The sequence below is a fragment of the Anomalospiza imberbis genome, chromosome 14, assembly GCF_031753505.1.
Source record: "Anomalospiza imberbis isolate Cuckoo-Finch-1a 21T00152 chromosome 14, ASM3175350v1, whole genome shotgun sequence".
In the NCBI taxonomy this organism is placed as follows: Eukaryota; Metazoa; Chordata; class Aves; order Passeriformes; family Viduidae; genus Anomalospiza; species Anomalospiza imberbis.
The window spans coordinates 12804413-12829903 of NC_089694.1; the positions used below are offsets into that span (position 1 = coordinate 12804413).

Genomic DNA, 25491 nt, shown 5'->3' on the forward strand with positions numbered 1-25491 from the left:
AATTCCTCAGAATTCCAGCCTCCAAGAAAGAGCCTGTCCCCCTGCCTCTCACCTTCAGTGTGGAGGCAGTGGAAGACACCATCAAAGGTGCTTCTTTCCAGCCACCACACTGGAATAACAGACAGAAATTGAAATTATTTTTGGAAGTCAGAAAGTAAAAAGTCAGCTATTTAAGGCACCTGTGTGACTTTCAACTTAATTTACTTTTATGTATTGGATCACCACAGCTGCTGTTGCCTCCACAGAGTGGGAATAAAGGCATCTCCAGCAGGCAAGGGCCAAGCCTCGGTGTGTTTTCCAGGCTTCCCTCACTGCAGCCAGCCCATCACACCTTGGAGGTGCACATAATGGTGAGCTGAAATTATTGTCTAAATATCTTCTCCTCCACTGGCCACAGGAGAAGTCTAAATGATGGGAGCAGAAAGATGCATCCCAACCAGCCACAGAGGAAGACTGACAACAGTGAGCTCTAAATCCACAGCTCACGAGGCCCAAACCAGTGCTCAACCACACAATGGTTTGCCTTTCTTCTGGGGTTCAGCAGCCCCAGCTCCACAGCTTGATCTCAACAGAACCACCTCTGCTGCACTGGGCCAGCACTGCCTCCCTCCACCGAATGCCAGCTCCACAGCTCCCTGCCAGCCTCACCCACCTCCCATTCGTGTGTGCTTGAAGGCCCCAGCTGGCCATTTGGGGGCTGGTGAAGGACTCAGCCTGAGAGCACCTTATCCGTGCCCTGTGCTTATCGGGAGAACGCGGGAATGCGGAGGGGGCTCCCAGCTTCGCTCATTAGTGACAAGCCGCTTCACAGGGAGGTGACAGCTGTGCTGATGTTTCAGGACCGACACACCCAGCCTGGAGTAACACACCACTTGGGCTATTTATAATCCCTGATTCTCGAGTCTTAAAATAGCACTGCTTTTATTTTTACATTTTAGGCACACCGGTATGTTCAAGCAACTCCATTCGCAGGCTCCACACCAAACACATCACAGGCAGTCTCGGAAATGACACCTGGGACTCTGTGCCTCCCCTCGGAAAGCAGAGGAGGATTTCCCTCTCCCCATCACCCCTATCTCCTTGGCAATTGTGAGTAGCCCTATTTCCATGTATTTACATACAGACTGCCTCTTCCAAAAGCATAAACTGAGGGGCCATGCAGGTTGTCTCTGCAGACACCCAAGGAAAGCAAACAGCAGAGGTGTTCCAGGCGGCAGAACCTGGCCACACGTCTGCTGCTCTCATCAACAGGCACCACAAAGCCTCTGAAGGAGTTAATGGGTCCTATAAGAAAGCAGTACTGTTTGTTTGTGCTTTTCTTAAAAAACAAAGGTCAATATACAGAACTAGTCAAGCAAACCAGGGCTGCAGGTCTGAAAGGAGTGCTTCCTCTAGCTGCAGCACAGCCCCAGCTATTTGTTCTCTGCTCCCTGGTGCCACAATGTACCTTGGTTGGCATTTCTTAATGACTGGAGCATCCATGTGCTCTTTGTAGAACAATTATAAAATATTCAGGGCAGGAGAAAAAAATTCCTTGCACAGCCAAGCTCCTCCAGCAGACTGCATAGGTGTCAAATGGTAAATCGTTAGGTGTTTTAATTGCAGAGTTATTTATACCCTGGAACTTGTTATTAACATAGGAAAAATAGAACCCATTGCTACCCATAATTAAAGGGATTATTATGGGACTGCAAAAGCATGGACAGCCCCAGCCAGACCACCTCTTTTGTCAGTGGTGACTATCATGGGGAGGAACATTAAACAGAGGCCCACTCTTCAGCCAAGAAGTTCAGAGGAGTGGTCCCAACATGTGAACCCCAATTTCTTTACTCAGTCTCACCCCATCACCCCTCTGCTGCCTCTGGCCACAGGCCTGGCATTAAGCAGGGGAGCTCTGAGGAGAGGGTACTGCAGGGGTCCAATCCCATCCTTCCCTAACAGCAATGCTTTTCTGACCAAGGGGTGCACAGATAAGACACATCCTGGATTTGGCCTGGAGTTGCATAACTATCCTGTTAAAATTCAGGATTAGCAGGTTATATTTTCATTTGCGAGATCATTATCTGCCCCAAGAAAGGTTTCCAATTTCACCAGCACTAATCAGGAGCCACAATGGATTTCCGGTCTCAACAATGAGCCTCGAGAGCCTTTGTACCTTGTGGAGCCAGTTTCAATTCAAATCTAGCTGGAAGAGCTATCATAGCTGCATGTTGAACAGATTAGGGAAAAAAAAAAGTCACTGCTACTTACTACTGTAACTTATTTCTAAATCCATTTCTTACAGACACAAATCTCTCTGAGCACTGAAGCATCTCGCAGCTACGCTCCCTTTCCTGGAATGACACCCTCAGTCTCCCCAGTGGCACTGAGCAATGATCCCCATTACGGTTCTGTGCCTTAAAAGAAATGTGTCAAAACTCTGCACTGGTGCCCACCTCAAGTTCTGGTATAGGCTGTTAAGGATATAATAAAAAATAAGCAGCAAACAGGTCCAGAATACAGAGATTAGTGTGCCACGACAGCCTGTGCCCCCAACAACAAAGAGCTGCGTGCCCTGCACTGGGCTGTGGGCTCAGCAGCATTTCCCACTGGAATGCTAGCACCCAGACAGGGCATCCCAGCACAGGGGTGCACTGGCATAGGACAGTCAAGTACTACTGGTGCCTTATTTATACCTGGGAGGCCCAACAGTCTCACAGGAGGCACTATCTTTGTGGACAGAGAGGTGAAAGGCTTACTGACAACTGGCTTCACCAGATAAGTAAATTAGGCCTGGGTTACAGTCTTCATGTTCTCTCACTGCCTCCACTCCCTGGACTGCATGAGTCAGTAGAACTGGAGGGAAAATATTCAGAAAATTCTACAAGTTCAGGAATTAAAGAGACATCTCCGAAACTTGCCTGTGGCACTCAATACCAGCTGAAAAATTGGGTTAGCTTGACATTGTTGCTGGAGGTGAACAGAGCTGGGAAGGCTGGCTGAGTAGCAGGCTAGCAGAGCCCCTGTCTGCAGAACAGGTGAGCACAGTGCTGCCCACAGCCTCATTGCTCCAGCATGGAAACACCTTTTAAATTTTTAAATCTGGGAGTGAGAACAATTAAGAAAACAAACTTTGTTTCCTGAACAAACATGAGGTTCAGACAGTTTGGGATTATGAGATACATGCAAATCTGCAAGTCCAGCCTGAGCAGTTTTTGAGGGCTGGAGAGCTCTGCGAGTTCTCCAAGGTTCAAGAGCTTTGCCTGCATAGTCATGGCAGGACCATTTCAGTGTCGAGGCTCTTCTACCATCACCAAACCAGCCCCAGCTGACAGTCACACCGCCTGGCAGGAGGCTGGGAGAGCTCTGTGAAGGGAGCAGCAGCAAACCCCAAATGTCTTGTAAATCCTGCTGCAGGAGTGCCACATCACAGGGGGCTCGTTGGAAGGCTCTCCCGCTTTGTTTGCTCAGACAGGATGCCAGGTCCTGCTGGTGATGACACCTTGCTGCCTCTCCTGATACGATGCTACCCAAGCCACCTGCCTGGTGCTGCCCTGCCCCTGTCCTAGCAGCTTTCAGAAACCAGGGCACCAACTAACCCAGGAAAAAAACAACAAACCACCAGGTTACACCAATTTTTTCCTTAATACTTCACTTTCTGCTCCCATTTGCTGCTGGGCTTGAGGAAAGAGTATAAAGACTAGCAAAAATGAGTCCACAAACCTCTGATACTCTACCCCCAAGTTGGGGAGGCTTCCAGGGGCTGGAGCAGGGGCTGCCTCCAGAGTCAGCTGGGAGGAGGGAGAGGAGGCAGGGGAGGGAGAAGGGGAAAAAATGAACAGCTGCAAAGCAATTAAGCCTGCCTCCCTGCCGTACTGTCCAAAGCAGGAGGCAATCTAATTCAGCCTGGTGCCTCTCTTCCTTCAGCCGTCTGGTGCCTGCCTGGGATTCAGGAAAGGGGCTGTCTGACTGCCCACTTTGTCTGACGAGCCAAAGGGGCCCTTCCCAGCCACAATTTCCAGAGGAAAGAGATCTTGGCTGGTGGTGTCTCTTCTCTTCTGAGAAAAACATGAACTGAATGTAGTGGCAGCAGCTTTATAACCCTCTCCTGCCCTTCCTCAGCAAACAACCAAAGTGGAGCTGGAGCAAGAAAATGACCCCGCCGGCTCTGCGGCTCAGCGCTTGTCTCCCAGCACAATGAATCAATTGGCGTCCCATCATTATTGTGGTAACTGTATCTTTCACAAGCAAGATTTTATATAGAGATAGAATAGGATGTTTTCTTCTCATTTCCTTCCTGTCATTCCAATCACGAACTACTGTTAAAAATACAATGCATTTAAAGGCTGTAACATTTGCAAGCATGTGTTCCAGTTTCCCAGCTGAACGGATGGGCTTTTGCTTTGTGCCCAGTAAAGGTGTGGAGAAACAGTGATGGAGGGGAGCCTGTGGTGCAGCGGGGTTAGAAACGCACATGTACCGAAGGTCATCTCATTTTCATGTTCCTAATATCAGGGATTACTTTAATTCCTTATTCTGGCCAACTGTTTTGCTTTATAATCCACAGCACAGGACTCCTTCCAGCCTGTCTGAGGTGGTACTTGTTCTGCTATTTCTTCAGAAACTGGCAAAAAATGTTTTATTTGGAAAATGTTAGTGAGGCAGGGCAATAAAAGCCTTTTAGTACCCAGTCAGAGGAGCAAATAGGGACTGTTAGGAGAACAGAGAACAATTCAACTCTCAGTTATGTTTGACAGTAATCTAGGCAGCAAGTACATGCCTTCCCCCGGCTTGATCAAGACAGAAATATGCAAAACGTGTGTTTTAAATGCAGCTAGACAGCATTTAATCTTATTAAATTTCTCAATACTATTATCATAAGTCGAAAAAATAAGAAATCATAGAGAAAGCAAGATTTTAGCCCACCATTCTGATAAATGCTTTATAAAGGATGAAGTTTGAGGATTATTATTTTGCTGTTCATAAGCTAAAGCACAGTAACTTTATATATTGTATCAACCTAGAATGGAGCAACACATTGAAAATAGGAGTTCCTTGCTGACCTTGTAACACATAAGGTCCCTCATGAAGGCCACAGTTCTTTCTAAAAATATAATTCATAGACATATAGATATATGCCACCCATCTAAGAAAAAGCTCAGACTCTGGACTGGGCACAAAATAGATCGGTATATATCCCCCCTCAATGCCAAAATTTTTTTCTTATGAAGAAGTTCTTATTAAGTAGTAATTTTTAATTACCTTAAAAAAAACAGTAAAAGGCAACATAAATAAATGTTGGGGATTTTAGTCGAAGTCCTAAACTATGAGAAAACACTGATATGTCTACCTTTTTCACTTAAAGATTTACTCACATTTCACACAGTCTGTGGTGATGTTATCATCATTTCTCTGTTCTTCTGACCTTAGGTGCTCTTAAACTATTATATACATAATATTCTCTGATAATAGAATGCTATTCACATTTCAGTAACAATAATTCACCTTAATGAAATAAGAACTTACACATCAAATGACTCTACCTCTATTTGAGAGATATCAGCACACTTTGGGTAACTGTAGAATCACAAATAATGACATCAAGAGTCTGACTCTATTCCTGGAGAGCTTGTACTCCCAGTTACATCAACAGGAATTTGAGATGTGTAAGAATTGCAAAAGCAGATGTTAATCTGCAGCAAACACCACAGGTATGGGCAGTCTGCATTTTTGCCTTAAGCAAACAAGAAAAACAAGACTATTAATGAGAGAAAACAGCACTAGTTTCTAACTGCATGTATAAATAGGCATTAACACCAACTAGATTCCTGAAGTGACTCATCACAGTGTAAAGAAAACTTTTACAAGAAACTTCATGTTGTTTGCAGATTTCCCGTTTACATTTTAATTCTTGCTTTCCCACTCGTACCGTGTGCCGCAACCTTAGCAAAGATCTTCAAGACACGGAAACTCGAGGCTCAAACTACAACCGGAATCATCAAGATTTACTCCTTCAGTGAACTGGTTCTCCACGTTTCCTGTAGCCAAGTAACTACAGCAATGCAAGCACCGACCTTCTTTCTCGAGCCAGGCCGAGGTTGCCCGGCCTTGTGCCGGCCCAGGGCACGGACGCTGCCCTGGCACGGCTGGCTCCGCGCCGGGCCCCTCGGCGGCCGCTCTGCCTTCGGCACTGCGAGAGCGCCGAGACCAGCACCACAAATACGGCAGGAACAGCCTAATTCCAGCTCTAAATGAGCTCAGCAGGGAATCTAAACAGTCAAGTCAATTGCCAGAATCTGCACTTTTCAACCTCGTTCTGCTCCTTTGATCAGACTGAATTTTGAGCTACGGCGATTAATGGACTAATGGAGGAAGTCACAGGGCATCTCTGGGGAGGGGAGGGAAAGGAGAAAAAGTATCTCGTACTCATCATGCAGCTATGCTGCTGGACACAATTCCGGGTAGAAAACTAAAATCCCACTGCAGAAAGTGTGCTGACTGAGCGGGAAAGGAGGAGAAAAAGGGGGTTGTACGAAACAAAAAAATAATGCTGATGTGATTGCTCATTCATTGCTTAAACACAGCCTTCGGAGCAACGGGGAGAGAAAACAGACTGCCCGAGCACGAGTGTCCTGTAAACTACCCTTCAACCCAGTGCTGCAACTGTTTATTCTTCATGCCACAGAGTAAAGGAAATATTAAACATTTTTATTATGCAAAGAGAAGCTTTCAAAAGCCCCGAGTAATTAAGCACTAAGAGAAATTGATTTGTTTAGGACAGGGATACATACTACTGATATTCCAGGGTAGCATGTCCTCATCTTGCTGGAAAGGGAAGAAACACATTGATATTAGAAGTCTGCTAATCACAAAAGAGAGAGAAAAAGTGTTTTGCCAAGATTTTTTCCCCATTTGCTTTTTTTATTGCTGCTTCTCTTCCTACAAGGGGCAAATTTTCCTTCTGCAATTGAGGAACAATAGGACTTCAAATAACCCCTGGACTGATTAAAATATTGATTTATTTGAAGTTTGGCAAGTTTGTAAAATGCTGGTACTAACCCCTAGAGGGAAAAAAACCCCAGTACCAGCAAGAACAACAACAACAACACCAGAAAAGCCAAAAATAACTCAAATGTAAACTTGAGCTGAGGCAGGAACAAGTGCATCAAAGCTTCCAACCCCCTCTCTTTTTTTTGCTGCAGCACTAATATAGCATTGCCAACGACTGCTGGGCCCCTTGCTGCATCCTTCTGCTCCACCTTTGGTCTTTCTTGAGCATACAAAGCCTAGATACATACATGATTCACTCTGCTCTCAGAAATAATCCTGCAGTCATCCTGGAATGACCTCCCACTGCGTAAATTTAGGTGTGTGTGTTTGAATCTTTACAAGATCAAGCTGTTAATGTAATGTCTTAGGCCAGGATATCACACTATTTTGGCTACATTAAAAGGGCTTACCCTCCTTGTGGGTCTCTCATCAATTCTGTAGTGGGGAAAAATAGCTCAGCACAGCTTGTGCATAACCTGAATTCACATCTGTATCTGCCTGACAGTGGTCCAAGGAATTGCGTTTTCATTAATTCAATGACAAATGTTAAATAATTCTGCTGATTATACAGAGAATATTATTTATACTAAAGTAATGCATTTACTACCTTCGTCCTTTAACATTCCTATATTCCAAGGGTTATATTGTAATACAGTATTACTTCTTGTTAATGATATTAATGGTAGCTTTTCAGAATTATGTACTGGTAATGATGATATTTGCCTTTATATGTGCTATAAAAAATTTAACTTTAAAACATGTAATAGAGTGATTAGCCTTCAAAGCCCTAACAGGAGCTGCTGCATTCTGATTGTGAATTTCTATCAATTATTAGTGCTGGCTGCTTGAAATATCCAAAGTGCTCGAGACAGAAATATTACACAGCCAACAGGGCAGACTGATAGGCTTCCTAAATGTACAGATTTTGAAAACAGCTCATAATAGTGTTTGGCTTTCAAACCTTAATGTTAACAGCTTTGATGGGACTGCTTCTAATTTGTATTTAAGACCCATTACCTCTTCCTCCAAGCAATCTTCATGAAACATCATTTGTTCTGGGGGGATATTTGCCATCCAGTGCAGCTCTGTAATGGCCGTTAATTCACACCATTTTGCTTGCTCCTGTATTAATCAGCAAACTGTGAATCATCCCAGTGTTTCCAGACTCACAGATGTATGAGAGAATCACCGAAGCCAGTTCAGTTTCTCTCCCCATTCAGTCCCACAGACAATATCAGTTCCTGTTTACAGACAAGGCTTTGTTTTCCCCCACCCACACACTGAAATTTCTCCAAAATGCCCTAAGGAAAAAAAAAAAAAAAGAAAAAAAAAACAACCAACCAAAAAACCAAAAAACCCCACCGAGTTCATTTTACCAGTAAAGTTATTTCTAGGTATTGCATCTGAATCAAAACATGTTTGTACTTTGAGCTGGTGTGCAGTGCTCACTGCAGCCGGGCAGGAACGACAGAGGAGCAGAAGAGGAAGGCAAAGGGGCAGCTCCCGTCACCCCGCCCTGCCGGAGCCAGGCACGGCATTAGCAGCATCCCAGGGACTCTCCTACACACTTGTTTGCCTTCATTCTATTTGTTAAATTGGACTTTGGTTCTGCACCTATTTTTGCCTTGTGAAGTACTGATATAATTTTAGACTATAACAAGATGATAGCAGGTAGAAAGCACCCCAAAAATCAAGGGTAGATACCATGCTCTAACAGTGTCACTGTGGAAAGTATTAAAATTATTTATTAATTTAGGCATCAAATTTGAGGAAATAAGTAGGGCATGGTTTTAGGGAAGTGAGAACATTTTCCAAAAGCCAGGCTGCTTTTTTAGTTCAACACAAGCTCCCCAAACTGTCATTTAGTAAGAAAGAGACAGAAAATACAGACAATGTACAACCCTACCTTCCAAAAACATGGGGAAAATGGAATGAAGATGTTCTGATATTAATGGGGATTTACAGCACAGTTGAAATGAGCTGGGTGTACAACAGGGTCATGGAAACCATTTCCTCCATGCTATTCCTCAGCACGCTGGGCCATGAACACACCTTTGCAATGTAAGAATTATGGGTGTGCTGACTTGTAAGTGAGGATGCACCTTACCCATCACTAACCACTCTACAAGTTGTTATTTTTAAGAGTGATACAAAGAAGGAAGTTATGGCATTCATCCTGAAGCCAAGCAGTGAGAAGTGCTCGGTCAAGCACTTAGTGAGAAGTTTGTCAAGTCCTTCCCTAGATTGCCAGGATGTTTAAAACTTCATTGTATCTAAGAGCACAGTTGAAAAAATATGTATGTTCAAAACCTTTTGCTCAACTGCTTTTAATTAAAGATTTCTGTATATGGATTTTTTTCTAATCTGTGATAATAAAGAAAGTAAAATGGGTTATGTGAGAGGAGAAAAAAAAAGCAAGAAAATCTGCAGATGGGGCCTGATTCAGCTGATGTTTAGCCCAGAACACTTGTGAACTGCTACCAAGGTGTCAGGAAAACCTGAGAGGAACAGTCCACCCGGGCTGGCAGGGTCAGAGGGGTTTGGGTACAACAGGTGAATCAGGCATTTTTCAGCATGATAATACCACTTTCCCTACACCTTTGGGAAATGAGGCTGTCTCCCATCCTGCACCGCAGAGCAGAAGGAAGCAATTGCCTCTTGCTTAGAGCTGAAAACCACAGAATCAAAGGGTTTTCAGGGCTCCCAGAGAATCCTGGTGCCAAGGCTCCCCCTCCTCTGCTCACCCACGGCTCTGTGGCCATCCCTGGACTGGAGAAGGGACACAGCCCTGCCACACAGCCCGGGCACAGAACACGGACACAGAGCACGGACACACAGCATGGACACAGAGCATGGACACAGAACATGGACACACAGCCTGGACACAGAGCATGGACACAGAACATGGACACAGAGCATGGACACATAGCATGGACACAGAACATGGACACAGAGCCCTGTCACACAGCATGGACACAGAACATGGACACAGAGCACGGACACAGAGCATGGACACAGAGCACGGACACACAGCCCGGACACAGAGCATGGACACAGAGCATGGACACACAGCCTGGACACACAGCCTGGACACAGAGCATGGACACAGAGCATGGACACACAGCCTGGACACACAGCCTGGACACAGAGCATGGATACAGAGCATGGACACACAGCCCGGACACAGAACATGGACACAGAGCATGGACACACAGCCCTGCCACATAGCCCGGACACAGAACATGGACACAGAGCACGGACACAGAACATGGACACAGAACATGGACACAGAGCACGGACACAGAGCATGGACACAGAACATGGACACACAGCCCTATCACACAGCATGAACACAGAGCATGGACACACAGCCCTGTCACACAGCATGAACACAGAGCATGGACACACAGCCTGGACACAGAGCATGGACACACAGCCCTGTCACACAGCATGGACACAGAGCATGGACACACAGCCCTGTCACACAGCATGAACACAGAGCATGGACACACAGCCCTGTCACACAGCCCTGTCACACAGCATGAACACAGAGCATGGACACACAGCCCTGTCACACAGCCCTGTCACACAGCATGGACACAGAGCATGGACACACAGCCCTGTTACTCAGCCCCGATCCTGAAGCACCTGAACATTGCAAGCAGCCTGCCAGGCTGAAATGCAGCACCTTGCCCTAAATATCTCTGAGGTAACTCACATTTCCCTATAGTGTTCACAGCACATGAGCACCACTTCCTCTTTCTCCACCCTGGACAACCCTCCCTCAGCCCTGCAGGCATCGCTTCATTGTCCTGCACATAACGAAGAGAAAGACTTCCCTGAACACCTCCAGCACCCCTCACTGCTGTTCACAGTACCTCCTGAGCCTCTTTTTTCTTTCCAATTGGATTTTAATTCGTCCAGTGTGAGATTCCCATAGAGTTGTCCATGCCCTAAATGCTCAATTGCTGGCTGAACATTTTCCATTTTATTAAACAGGTCATAACCAAGGGAAAGACCCCTCTGGATGAGGAAAGTGCTGCAGCTTTGGTGTAGTGTCCACATTAATTTCAGATCCAAAAGGTGGGTGATGGTGAGACTGGGGGAGGATGCTCCCCACATGGTGTTTAGGAGGATTTGGTCTATTTACAAGCTTCTTCTCTGCAGATTGCTTCCCCTAATGATGGGCTGTGTGGTGTCCAAGAATGCTATCAGCACAACAGACAGCTAAACTGGAAGGAATTATGAGTGCATTAGGCAGAGCTGTTGGAAACATCAGCGCCTGCAAACATCTTAAAATACAAGCCCAAAGAAGTGGGAAGGTTAAGACATGGCCGCAAGGGCTCCACTACAACAGGGGAATGCTTTGAAATACCCAAAATGGAACACAAGAAGACAACACATGCAATTTATAAAAACACTGCGAAAAAGCAATGGGCTCAGAAGATCAGATGTGAATTAAGGTTTTTGTATCTTGATTACTGAACTTCTGAAAATGTTGTATTACTGTTAACGTGTTGAGGCCAAACATCCCATTTTGTTCCACAAGTTTATTTCTTACTTTCCAAAACTTATCTGACATTATTTATTCACAGGGGAGGGAAGGAAGAAGAAGGCAGTTGACAGCTTCAGTCAAGCTCCTCTGAGACTCTTGAAGAGAACAGAGAATCTCCAAGTTTGAAGAAAATATCAACTCACTGGCAAATGCACAGATAAATATAAATTCAGAAATGACCATTCAAGAAGATGTTTTAACATCTCTGGAGATGTCAAACTCCAGGCTCAGCCTTATTGCTCTCTGTAATCCAGATTCATCACCAGCTTCCTTTATTCCCCTATTCAAAGGCACTTAATTAGCTGAAGGGCTTGTTGCTTTGCCTTCAAAAGCTCTCCATCCCTCAAAGGCTTTGCTTTGGTATTGTGCTGCCATTGTCCTTTGAAATCAAATCTGGTTTTCTCTTCACAGCATTGGTAAAAGAAAAAAAAAGGCAGATTTTAAAAACTTGGTTCCCAAGAAGAAGAGAAGAGAGAGAAGAGAAGAGAAGAGAAGAGAAGAGAAGAGAAGAGAAGAGAAGAGAAGAGACGAGACCAGCAGAACTTCATTCAAAGTGGCTTTAAAAATAAGTTTGACCCTGAAGAAAAAGGGTAGGGCATTGAAGTTGCAAATGAAATCTGGCAAGTACTTTTGGTTTTATTAATAAAGCACGATACTGTAATTGTTTATGCATTAGGAAGATGCCTTGTGATATCTTGGAAATCCCAAATAAAACATAATTTTCCCTGTACTTGCAGGAGGACTGTATGTACTCAGATGATACAGGTTGTGTTCTCTGCTTTTCCAAACTCTTCATCAACCTGCATCAGAGCTTATAAAGTGCTGCTGAGTCAGAACAATCTCACCTAACAGCCACAGTGCACTGACTTTTCACAGGCAGAAATAACTTCCCATAATATATGGCACCCGGAAATCAGGCCACGGTATTACTATTTCTTCATATTAATAAAGGCTGTATTTTGTATTCCATTATAGTTATTTAACCTTTGACATCTAACCTCTGGGTCAGTTTGCTCTTTGTAACAGCACATTTCTTCTTCAGTTTTGTTCCTATATTTAGAAAACTTATGCTCTGAAAGAAAATTTTTTACTTTAAAAAAAAAGTATATTTAATCTAGCTCAGAAGTTTTGGTGTTTCTCTGCAACCTATAGTTTATTCTTCCAACTCAGATACTGTATCGCTGCTTTTACCACAGTCAAAGAAATACTTTGCTTTTCAAAGGATATTTTAGTCCTCAGCATGTTCTTCACTATCCCATATGCAGTCCATATGTAGTAAAAATACAGCCACTTTTACTGCAAATAATGTTAGTTTTCTCTCTGTCTCTTCCCTTGTCATTTTTTCTCTATCAGTATTTTTGGCAATGGAGATGAAACAAATATACCCTTCACTGACAATCCAGTGTACAACTCTCTGGATGTCAGCAGGAATGCAGAGAGCTCTAAGAATAGCACATTGGGTTCCTACGGTGCAAGTGGAGCTCAGAGACACAGCGTGTCCCTCCCAGACAATGGCTGTTTATCACCTACACCCCCCCAACAAAACAACCTTTTCAGCTGTGTTTTGGTTCTCAGCATTTCACACACAGAGCAGTCAGTGGGCAACCCTGCCCTCCTCCCTGAGACTCCCAAGTTTTAACTCAGATCAGCTTGGGCTTGGAAAAGAATAGCCACCAAAGGGTTTATTGTGTTCCAGCCTGACTTCAGCTGTGCATATCACCGGCTGGTTTTCCTGCCTTCAGGGAGGAGGGGATCTCTCCTTCCCCTGCACAGAGCCCTGTGTCTGCTCTTGCACTGGAGGGACTGACAGAACAGCTTTTCTGCAAGTGGGGCGTTGTATCAGCATTGCTGAAAGCAGAATTGGGCCCAGGGTATTGGACATTCCAGAACAAGCAATCTGCAAGTACAAACTCTATTTAGACATGAAAATCAGGGAGATGCCCAACTAGGCAACCTGCCTGGGCAAATGCAGCTTTTCATGTGCCCAGAAACAGCCGACAGAGTCAAGTGGTGAAGCCTTACCCCTGAAAACACTGTGTGATAGTTCTGGAGACTACCTTTGACTCTGGCATTTACTACCATCTTTCTATTAGGATTTATGAGTCCAGACCTTTGAGTATAACTTCACTCACCAGTATCAGCCCTACAGGAATAAAATGAAAACCTGCCCACAGCCAGAGAGCAGCATTAGCCCCACCAGGCTTTGTGCTACCACACAATGCAAACTGTCAGCGCCTCAATCAATACCCGTCCATGCTCAACAATAAAGACACAGTGATTCAGATGGGGGACATGAGCCCTATCAGATTCAGCAGTTGTCCAGGCAAGACAGGATCTGGGACACAGATAGATTACACTTAAAAGATACATCACCACAAAAATGGTAGAGCCGTGAGGCACCAGCAGTAACCCCGCTTTTGGAATGTGGAGTGTTTGCTCTAATACACAGTGAAACAACAGCAAAACGCTCACTCTGGGTCTACGGCTGCTGCTCTGTTCCCCATGTTGCTGTGCCTGCTACAAGGATCAAATTTCATGGTTTATTGTTCTCCCTCCAACTGGCCACCATCCACATTCTTCTTCTGTACAAAGCTGCACCTCTTGCTCCCAAGAAGAGAGAACTGTGCCTTCTTTTTATAAATTTTAGTCACATTTGCAAACACACACACACATAAAGGAGATGACTTAAGCATTAAACAACATTTCTGGGAATGCTGTTATTTTTCTCTGAGCAAATTTCTATGCATGAGGCTAAAAAAGGGCCATTTTCCACCAGAAATTTACTAATTTTTGAGATGCAGAAGTTGTCTCCCCCATCTTCTGAATCTTTAACATTGTTTAATGAAACAACTGCTCTAAGCTTGAAAAGTCCTATTCATCACCTGCCTCAGGAGGGAATTTGCACCGAAATTTTGCAAAGCTCAAATTCAGCTCTGGATACACTGCTGGAAATCAAAACCACAGTCACTGGGGCTATTTCACTCTAATGGAGTAAAATTGGTACAAAGCAGGTGGGGTCCACAATTCAGTACTATCTCTCAATGGAAATAAGAAATCTATTGCAGACGAATAACAGATCTCCATGCTAGATTCCATGAAACACAGTAAGTATCCCAGACTCAAGGATTCCTACACAGAATAATTTTCCTATGTAATCTTTCTTTTAATTCAGCATTCAGGATCCATTGTCTTCTATGAGATTTGCAGTAAAGTTATCAAAACCTTACAAAATGCTCCACTCCTGAACATCCACCATGTTTCTTCAGCAGTTCAACAGACTGTAAAACTGGAGCACTGTCATCTGGTGTGTAATTATTGGTCTAAGTCTTCCCTGTAAAATGAGGGAGGCACCAAAAGCTTACCTAACTAGTCTGAAAATGTAAAATGCTCAGCACCTGTAATCATTGTCTTAACTGTCCTTGATCTTTCCTGATAGCAGCAAGATTATAATAACTCTCTTTCTGACAGTGAGAATCAGCTGAAAATGCAGCACAGGCAGAGCACCAGGAAAGTTGCTCGAAGAAGGAATATTTCGGCCAATTAGGCAGAATGACTTCAGGAATTTTTTTTTTTTTTTATGTCAAATCAGTGATGCAAGGGGTTCAGAGGTATAAACCGAAAAGCAAAGCAGGGAAAACTGGGGCATAGAAACCTCAGGAATCCAACAAGAACACTTCTACTTCACAGACTCAGCGGTGAAGCCAAAAAAAAACCCTCAAAGGTTATGGACGTATGATCAAAAATGATCATGTCACTGTGGTTAACAACTTGTTAGTCCTCATGCAAGATGCAAGAAAACACCATGAATATCGTCTTCACCCACACCTGCCTCCAGAGTAAAACATCTGGTGGGCAGTAATTCATGGAACTGCTGCACTTTGCTCCCTTTCAATCGTATGTCTATCGACAGGCCTGGGTCCCAAGCCAGCAAGACTCTCTACTCTCTGTTTAACCTGGGTCCCGCCGAACACGAGCAGGGTCCTCATGTGCTTGAAGCAACAAACTGCTCTAGGTCTTTGTTGAATAAGGGGCCTTTCACTGGTAACCCTTTAAAGAACACTAGATGTGCCCCCCTGTTACCTGTTCTGCACCTGCATAAGCAAATTCAGTGAGTCACCAGTCCTTCCCAGCCTGTTTTAGGCTGCTGCAATGCAGTAAGGGAGAACGGAGGGAGCACAACTTGGAAAAGAGTGAGCTGATCCTGAAGAGGCACAGTGGCAAAGCACCTCACTGACTTACCACTCAGAAGCTGATATTTAGTAACTAGGCCATATTTCTCATTGCTATCACAGGACATTATGATATTTAGTTACACCAGCATTACACCAAGACTGATGAAATCCCCCTCCTTTAAGAACCAGTCACTTTGCAGGGAAGAAGGGCAAAGAAGACCTGGCTCTGGAGTGCATTTCACACTTCAGCTCTCAAGCAGATCCCAGCAGAATTGCAGTGATCAGTCTCTGCTTTGCTGGGGGAGAAGTGTCTCAGTCCTTCCCAAGCTGCTGATGGAGTGACTGTGTGCACAGCTAAGCAGCTTGGAGGAGTCTGCTTACAAAGTGTTGGTTCAGCCTAACAAAGCCCTTGGATTGGTGGTGAGGTTCGGTGTTTCCAGCTATTCTTCCAAACAAAAAGATGTTTATTCCTCACAGCCAGGCTGCTCCCAGATCCAGTCCCCAAGCCCTTCCCTGCTCCCAGGACCCTGTTCACAGTACAACTCTCTGATCTGGGGTGGTAGCAGATTCACATCTCCCACTGAGTCTCAGGGAGGAGGTCGCTGGACAGAAACCAGGGCTGTGCCTCACTTTTGCCAGCTGCATTTTTGCATTTACTGGCTCGATTGGTATCACAAGATCACCATGGGTGGGGAATGGCCCTCATCCAAAGCAGGGAATGGCTTCTGGCAAATGCTAGTAACAGGTATTTCAAGTCTGCCTCTTTGCTATTCAGGAGCTATACTGTTTGACCTGCTGTCCACGAAGGACACATTTTAACTTCATTTCTCACCCCACCTGATCTCTTCTAGCCTCAGAAGCATAACACAGAGATGAATTTGTTGAAGGGCACTAAGATAAAAAGAAGATATGCCATCTGAAAGGATAACATGAAACATGCAACGAGAATATCTCTGGAGATTATAATATAAGCTAAAAGAGACTATCACCTATACAAATTAAAAAATTATTTTAAAATAGCACAAAATTCTCCACCAGGCTAAAAAACAGGCAATGCATAGTGGAATTACGGTACATTTTTAGTTGAAGAAATAAATAAATCTACTATGATAACACCAGAGTTTGTTATTGCCTTGTCCATGTATGCACTGTGCACACCTCAGAAATTTAGTGACGTTGCATTTGAAACACAATGGAAAAGCAAAGATAAGAAAATAAATGACTCGGTATTTTCACATAAGCCATGTAAGACAGAAGAGAGGTTCTCACCTGTCTGCTTTGAGATGGCAGTGTGGCAGCCTGCATCTGTCTCTGCATCCGATGTGGCTGCATCAGCTGTCGGAACTGCTGCTGGAGAAACTGGCTGTTGTTGGTCTGCTGGGACTGCTGCGTGGCTGGAGTCTGCTGCTGCTGCTGCTGCTGCTGGAGATAGTGAATGAGGGACTGCTGTCCTTGTCCTGCTGTCAGAGGGGACATTTTTTGAGTAGCTGACTCTGAGGCAAAGTGAGACAATGGTTTGGTGTTGTTGAAAGAAAACTGGTCTTGGCTAACAGGGCTCTCATTCACCAGACCTGGCTGTAAGCTACTGGATGGCTGTTGCATAATTATGTTCATATTTTTGGTCTGGTTTGTAGTCATTGATTTAAAAAGCGAGTTCTGCATACTTGTGGGATTGCTGGTGGGAGTGATATTAGACATTAATGTACCTTGAGGACTGAAGGGTTGCTGATGCAGAGCCGGGCTTGACAGCTTTTCTGGCCTGTATGGTGGAGAAGGTCCAGTATTTGTGGAGGCCATGCTGGCAACCAAGTTGTTCTGTGGGCTTTTAATGCTGCTGGCTGGCAAGCTGGCTGCTGTTAGAGCAGGCAGCATGGAGCTCTGAGGGCTGAAGGGCTGCTGGCTCAGAGCTGGACTGGAGAGCTTCTCAGAGCCATAAGGGGGAGAGGGGCCATTGGATGGGGTGCTGCTGGAAGTCATGCTTGAAAGCAGAGTGTTTTGAGGACTCTGAATGTTGTTTCCTGGTAAATTATTAGCAGGCATGCCAGACACCATAACATTTTGAGGACTAAAAGGTTGATGGTGTGGGGATGATCCTGCCCTGTAAGGCGGAGAGAGACCAGGAGGAGACATAGTTGGCCAGCTGGGAGCCTGTACTTGTTGCTTTGTACCAGACACCTGCTTGCTGGCTGCCAGCTGCTTTAGCTGCTGAGCATGCCAGTTGGAGCCAGGCATGTTGGGCAAGGGTACTGGGAGCATCGGTGGCGGCTGGTTTTTGTTCTGAGCTGCTGTAGAGATGGGTGATGCAGCAGGTTTGTTTGAGGGAGGAACTTGGAAGTTAGCTCCAGCAGATGATGGTCTCATCTGAGGGGATCCTCCACTGGCTGGATTGCAGCCTGGAGAAAAATCTTTGTTAGCAACATGGTTCTCCAAGTGGGAAGTCTGTGGGGATGACTTTGGAGTGGTACTTATGTTTGGTTGGGAATGACTCAGACCAAGTGGATCTTCAGCCTTGCTGCACAAAATCTTCTCCAGGTCCAGGTCATTGGGAGAAGGATCAGGCATTTTGGTCAGCTCTTCCAATAGATCTTGCAGTTCCTGGTCCACAGACTGTAAGCTGTTTCCTTTCTCATCATAATGGACGATGTTGTTGGTCTGCCCTCCTATTGACCCCTTCTGATTTATTTCTGTGTTGGCTGGCACTGAGAACGGGGAGCCAATGCCACCACCATTCATGTGATTGTTTTCAAGGAGCACCGGGTGCCCTGCGACTCCCAGGGAAGAAGTGCTGTGACCGCTGGAGAACGGAGAACTTTGCATTTCTGGGCACACCATGTTGGGATTGGCACCTTGGCCCATGGCAAGGTTTACATCGTCAAGACAAAGTCTTTTACTGTCATTTGGGAAAGTGACATCAGGCACGCCACTGGAGGCAGGAGAGCTATCATCTTCCAGTTTCCTTTTAATGGATCCCTGTAACTGTGAAAACATAAAAGGAAGAAGAAAGAATCCATTATTGACCATATTCTGACATGTGCTGAAGCTCCACACTACAACACTGGGTTGGAGGTAAAGAAAATTAAATAATACAATTAAAAAGCCAATCATGTAAGACAAATTCAGTCAGGATTTAAATGTGTGCAACTTCACCAAAATCAAAAGAGTTATAATCAGACAAAGGCTAAATCTCATGAATTGGCTTTAAAACAGATGTTAAAGCTACAAAATACTGTCTGTCATGTGACTATAATAGAAGTTTTAAAAATAGTTTCTGGTTGCATTTCAATTAAGACATTATACTCCCTGCATAACAAACATGCCAATGTTTTTATGGTAACATTTTTTAGGTCTAAATGGCAAATCTGAATGAAACTCTGGACTGAAGTTAGTGACCTTCTGCCAGTGACTCGAATTAAATTTAGACCTGAGACAATTAAATTGTTTTACATTCTTTATAGGCCAAACATCTGAAATAACTAGCATACTTTCTAAACAAACCAAAACAAACCAAATTCTCAGCTATCTATCTAAACAGACTTTCAAACTTCCTATCACAGATGTTTCAAATTCCAGAAAGAGTAAGTAACAGCTAAACTTCTTAATTTTTGTTTATTCTTCTATGTCTAAGGCACTGTGAGCTTCATTCTTTTGAAGGACTGCCACTCATTCATAAAAATGGACATGTTTTCAAAATACAATTATATAAACATCTTGACCTACAAGAAATGATGGAGCTGTAAATTCACAAATCTTAGGGAAAAGAAACTTGCCTTCTACATATCAAGAAAGTGAAACTGGAAACAATGCTTCTCATACTATTTCAGCATATGGCAATCTCTTCCACATAAAATAATCTACGGCTTTCAATTTTAACAAGCATGACCTGTATGTCACAGGATTAATCAGACCTTAACATTGCTGCTTCAAGTGAAGGGAAATAACTATTATGACCTTGTTTATCAATAGAGGGAAGCAGTATATAGAAAAGTATCTGATCAGCACTGGGAAAGTGAAAGAACACTGGTTCCTCTAGGCCAGCTCCCAGTAAAGCATCTCCCAGCTCTGGGCTACAAGTCCAAGTGCTTCCTGTTATGTAGTGCTATAAAAAAAATCCCATCTAATAAAAGCTTATATCAACAGAAAAGTCCCCCCGCCAACCCCAGCATAACCAGATCCACTCTAGGGCTATGCTGCATATGGCCAACTTCTAAATATTACACTAATTTTTAAACACATTGCAGTTATGCCTCAGCCACTGCACAACTGCTGCACTTTGGTACAGTGTCACAGCACTGTCACCACAGGGTGTGTGAAGGCTGCAGGACACAGGGTGGGTACACCATGTGCAGCTCCTTCTGCACTGTGCAAACAGCTGATGCCCACCCCTACATTCAGCCTGTCTTCAGGCAATCACCCCCAAACGTCTATGGCCCTGACCTGGGAACACGGCAGGGCTGCCTGGTGGCTCACTCAGCTGGTCTCACACCTCTCAACACTTATTTCCAAGTTGGTGGGCAGAGGGACAATGGCAGATTTGTGCCTACAGTTGCTGAGGGTGCAGATGCAGTTTGGGATTAGAATCAGACACTGCCATGCTGGTATGCACTTTACAGAGACATTCGGAAGAGAGGATACAAGCTGGTTGTCCATGATCATCATAGCTCACTGCAGACTACAGTGAGCTGCTGAACAGCTTTTAGGAGGTGTTAATCTACCCTCCATCACCAGACACAGCAGCTTTGGCACTGTGGCAAACAGACCTTTGGGTATTTTCCCTTTACTCCCCAAGAGTTGTCCCTTACAGAGTTACTAGTGCTCGTCTCTGGTGATCTCCAGTCACATTGCTTTAACATGGGCTGTGCTCAAAAACCACAGGAGGGGAGAAGTGAGGAGAGCTGCTTCCAGTGCACATTGTCTGGTTACCTGAGAGCCTCTTTGGGCAGCAGGGTCTGTGCTGGGCCAGGATTGCTGTTCTGTGAGAGACTGTCCCAGTGTCACAGCCAGACACTGCTGCACCATCAGACATTTGCTTAGCTTTAGGAAATGGAACCAGGCCTAAATCTTCTCCCAAATGTTAGTCTAATGATGGATGAAATTGTTTTCCTTCATTTTCTCTGCTAAAATTAAGCCAGAGATGCATGTTTCAACAGATGTTGCCCTGTGTAGGCTGAAACATGTTGGTAGAGCCTATCTACATATATTTAAAACTCAGACATGTATAGAGAGTATTAACAGGGGCTTCACACATCCAAAACAAACAGAATGTGCTCCCAAGCTGCACCCTGGGAACCTTCAGGCAGGAAGTGGTGGGGGATCTCCCACTCTTAGCCAGCTGACATGCTGGCATGCATGTCCTTGCCAGCTCTTCCTTTGCCATAGGACATTCCTATGCGCTGAGTTACCGGGGAAAAATGTGGGCTTTCTAAACACTCTGAAAAAACAGTTTTTTAACTGTTGCACTGGGGAATAAGTGTGATGGGAAAACAAAACTTCATTCCCCCTAGACTGTTACTAGATATAAACAGATAAAATAAGGCCATAGCTTTCTGATGGCACAGGTATTCCAAAACTGGGACAGGACTTTTAAATAGGATGATGTTGCTTAGCCCTCCCGAGAAGATTTGCTGTAAGAGAGGCAGTGAAATTAGCTGGGTGTCATGTTCTCTTGAAAAGCAAGATTCCTGTTTCCCAGGTGAGTATTGCACAAGTACCATAAAATCCAGAAGACCAATTTCTCCCAGTGCAGGCAGGTATAACCACAGAATTTAGTAACATTGCTTTTGCTTAAGACAGATTTGACTACAGCCCCAAACTTGAGAGAGAAAGATATGCTCCTTAAAGCAACTAAAAAAATCACAGAATAATTTTGGTTAAAAGGGGCACTTGGGTGCCATCATCCTTCTGCTTCAAGCACATCACCAATGTAAAAAACAGATGATAGTCACCAGGCACTTAAGTATGAAGTTTCCATTATAAACAGAAATACCTCCTTGCTCTGGCTGAGAGGTTGTTTTCAGTGCTCCCCACTGACACCTCAGTGGTTGTTTCTCCCACACAGCACGCTCTGGGCTGGTGCTGGCTGTGAGGAGCCCCAGCTCCCAGTGACTGCTCTCCATGCACATGCTGCTGTGGCAGCCCTGACCAGTGCAGGGGACAGGAACACAATTTCATGTTACTGGGACCCTGCTTGGCTCAGACACACCAACCACAGTGGTGGCAGGACAGCATCAACAAGGCACTACAACTTTTAGGATCGGGAGGTCCTGGCCTCACTAATTCAAGAAGCTGTTTGCTGCAGAACATTCCTTCATCTGCTTCCAGATTCCCCAGGAAGAACCCGATTTATTCCAACTCTTTTTCCTCCTCTTTTTGTACACAATTCGACAAAATCAACAGAACTGAGAACACCAAAGCATGTTCTTCCCCTTTCTCTGCTCATTAGTATATTCGGCAGCTCTGTTTCAAATTGAATACCTGAGAAGTGAGTGGAAATATTTTAGAAATGCATCACACACACACACACACACACACACACACACACACACACACACTCCTAAGCTGGCTGGAGGCTGCCTATGGCTCAGTATGGGAAAGCTTCATTCAGATGTGCAAGCAAGGACGAAGCAGACAAGCAACAAAGGGGCTCTTGTGAATTGTCAAAATACATTAAAATGCACTGGCATGCACAGGCTAACTTCTGTTTGGGAATACCTGGGAAACAAAGGCAGCTCTCCAATTGAGGGCATATCCGATTAGGAGTTCTCCATTATCTCAGGTTTGCTTTTAGCAGTGATCCCAGCACTGCTGTCCTCTCCAAACCAGCAGAATGTCTTTCTGGGAAAGACCCAGTCATGCAGGAGCAATGCTGCTGGCTCGACATGGCTGCACAACCAGAATAAATAATAACTGTTTACGCTGCTCTGTCCACAGAAGCTGCACAGCTGTGGTTACAAACAGCTAATTTGTCACACGCTCCCTCCCTGCACCAAACTGATTCCCTCCAAGCGGGCAGAGCACTCCACAGGCTTCTCTTGTGCAAGGAGAGAAAGGCAGCCTTGGCAGGAGAAGCCAGTCCTTGGCTGTGCCCACCTCAAGCTGCTGGGGCTGCCGTGAGGGTGACCTTGGGCATCGAGCACCTTCCAAACTTAGGAGGTGGTGCTGGCCTTGAGGAACTTACTGCTACTCAGTGAAGGGACAGAAGAAGGCAGGAAGTGGCAAAAACTGAAGCAGAGTGATCAAATTGTTAATAAATACATACTGTGATGTTCCATTGGATTTTAATAACCAACCACATATGGGCATCTCTGGACTGGCTCCCTGCTTTGCCAGCACTCACAGCCTTTCTTCTCTTGTAACATGTCAGTTGTCCTCAGCTGCTACTCCAGCTCTCCCTGTGAGCCAGACTGCCCCATGGCCCTCCTCACAGCCCCTGTTCATTCTCCACCTGGAACTCAAGCCTTCCTTCACCTGCAAGTGGTAACCTGGGAAGGAGCACCTGCATCCTACACTGGAAAGCCTTGTTTCTTTAGCCTCACAATTGACTCCTCCACTAGAAACAAGCCACCTCTAACCAGATATTTCTATTTGGGCCAACATACTGAAGAAATGGGAGAGGAAAAACATTAGGCAAGATATTTCAATGCCTCTTCCTGTGCCTGCTGTCTGTCAGAGAGTCAAGCCTTGATTTACAACAACCGCAGGGTGCTGATTATTGATCTGCACCATCCCACCCCACGCACTGCCACGGACAGATCCAACCTACAGCAGTGATTCCCACACCTACACAGCCTCTTCGAGGGAGCACTGAGACCAGTGGGATGCTGCCATCCACACCCTCCCTTGGCAGCTGCCCCTGTGTCCAGCAGCATGGCCAGAGACTCTCCTGATTTAATAAACTGATGTTCGTGGATCCATGACTGGGGTATCCAGAATGGGAGTCAGATAACCTTTCACTAAGAGTCTCAAGACCCTTGTAACCTTGGGAAATTCCATGTGCTGGTTTTTCTGTTTGTTTCACTGAGGAAAAGAAATTATTGTCAAAGGAGATGAGGCAGGTGGGGAAGATATCAGTCTCACCACAGATCCTGGGATTTGCTAATGTGGTGGCAGCTTTGCACAAATCCTTTCAGAGCAAGACACCTGGGGAATCCAGGTCATTGACAGGCTGCTAAGATCTGGCATATCTGAATTATTTTGACAGATAGAGCACTTTTAATTTTTGGTGGAAGGACTGAGCAAGGCAGAAGCCTGAGATAAACAGAAGTATTCCCCCCCCCCAGTATTTTCTCAAGGCATACTGCAAACTGTTCCCTCTGCAAAGTATAAAACCTGAGTCTAAGGTTTGCTTAACTGAACTGACCAGAGAATCTATCAGTCTCTGTCTCTTTCAAACACTAGACACTGCCAAAACTGGAAGTATGTATTTGCCAGAGGCAAACTGTTTGCAGCATTCAGCGATCAAGACTTCAGCCTCTGTGGCTTCAACAAGCTTCAGCGAGACCTATCTGCCCATCAGCCCAAAATGTTTCTATCTGTTCTGACAAAAACAGTCATGCAATGAGAAAATGGGACTGGCAATTTTCCACATAAAACAAGAAAACGTCACAATTTTTTTTTTCTCCTGTGCCTTAAATTCACAGTTTGGAAAGTTTTGTGCTCTCTATTGCTCATTTATCCACACTCCAGACAGATTTTACTGTCCTGCTAATATTTAGGGACAGTTGGTGAAAAAGAAGTGAGAATGTGCCTGTGTGTTTAAAGGCTGGAAAGTGGATCTGATATGTAATATTACCTTTTAAATAGCAGCAGTTACTTGCAGACCCTCTGTGTTGGGTAGTAGGCTGGCTTGCACATGAACAGCAAATCCCAAATGCTCCTGGGCAACAATCCCACTCCAGTACAGCAGGACCTGGCACTGCAGTAAGTGCATTTAGCACATCTGTAGGTTTCTGTTTGTGCATGCTGGCTCCAGTTTGGTAAAAGACACTCACATTATATACCTGAATCCAAGAAAAATTGCCTCCTGCTGACCAGTGAGCAGCTAAAGCAGTACCTGACTACAAGAAACATAAACTGCATTTTATCAAAATCATATCTCAGGCTACAAGGAGAACTCAAGGAGGCTCAAGCAATTAAAACTACCACTCACTTTTTCCAGACTAGGATTAAAAATAAGCTAAAATCACATTCTTCCTACTACTTTGGGCTGTTTGACCCCTCTGATTTCAAGCAATTTGAGCATGGATGGACATTAAGTTGTCATTTTACAGTGTCAGGAATGAGATCACAATGCAGCTCCAAGATACCAGAGGCATGCACCAGTGTGCTGAAAAATTGCAATTCCCCAATTCTTCAGGTAAGGAATACCAGAGTAAAGTCCACTTTGGGGTCTGTTGGGTACTTGTAGGCTGCAAAGGTGGCAGATCCCTTTGTAATGAGGTGTGGTGTTAGAGAAAGGATTATGAATAGGGAAAATTCACAGGGTGGATTTCCTTCTATTCATCATGCTCATAGATATAGGCAACTGGAAGGGAGGATGTAGGAAGAGGAACTGGGGATGTAGGCAGTCACTTTAACCATGAAAGGATGTTGGTTATTAGCCAGCTTGTATGCATTATGTGGATTGTTTTTACCTGACACTACAGCTTCTCCCAACTCCCATCTTTAAAACAAATATAGTAACAATAGGTACTGGAAGTTGCTACTTAGGTGTGCACATGTGAATCACCTCCTAAACAC

The 25491-nt window shown here is 44.7% G+C and overlaps 1 protein-coding gene across 5 annotated transcripts in view; it reads right to left on the minus strand.

Annotated features, from left to right (window-relative positions):
* Nucleotides 1-25491, minus strand: part of MAMLD1 (mastermind like domain containing 1) — a 176434-nt gene that overhangs the window by 16148 nt on the left and 134795 nt on the right. For all 5 annotated transcript variants that reach the window (XM_068204982.1, XM_068204980.1, XM_068204981.1 and 2 more), the window contains one exon: nucleotides 17026-18732. In XM_068204982.1, the coding sequence (XP_068061083.1) occupies nucleotides 17026-18612 (1587 nt within the window). In that variant the 5' untranslated portion in view covers nucleotides 18613-18732. The remainder of the gene's footprint in view (nucleotides 1-17025; nucleotides 18733-25491) is intronic.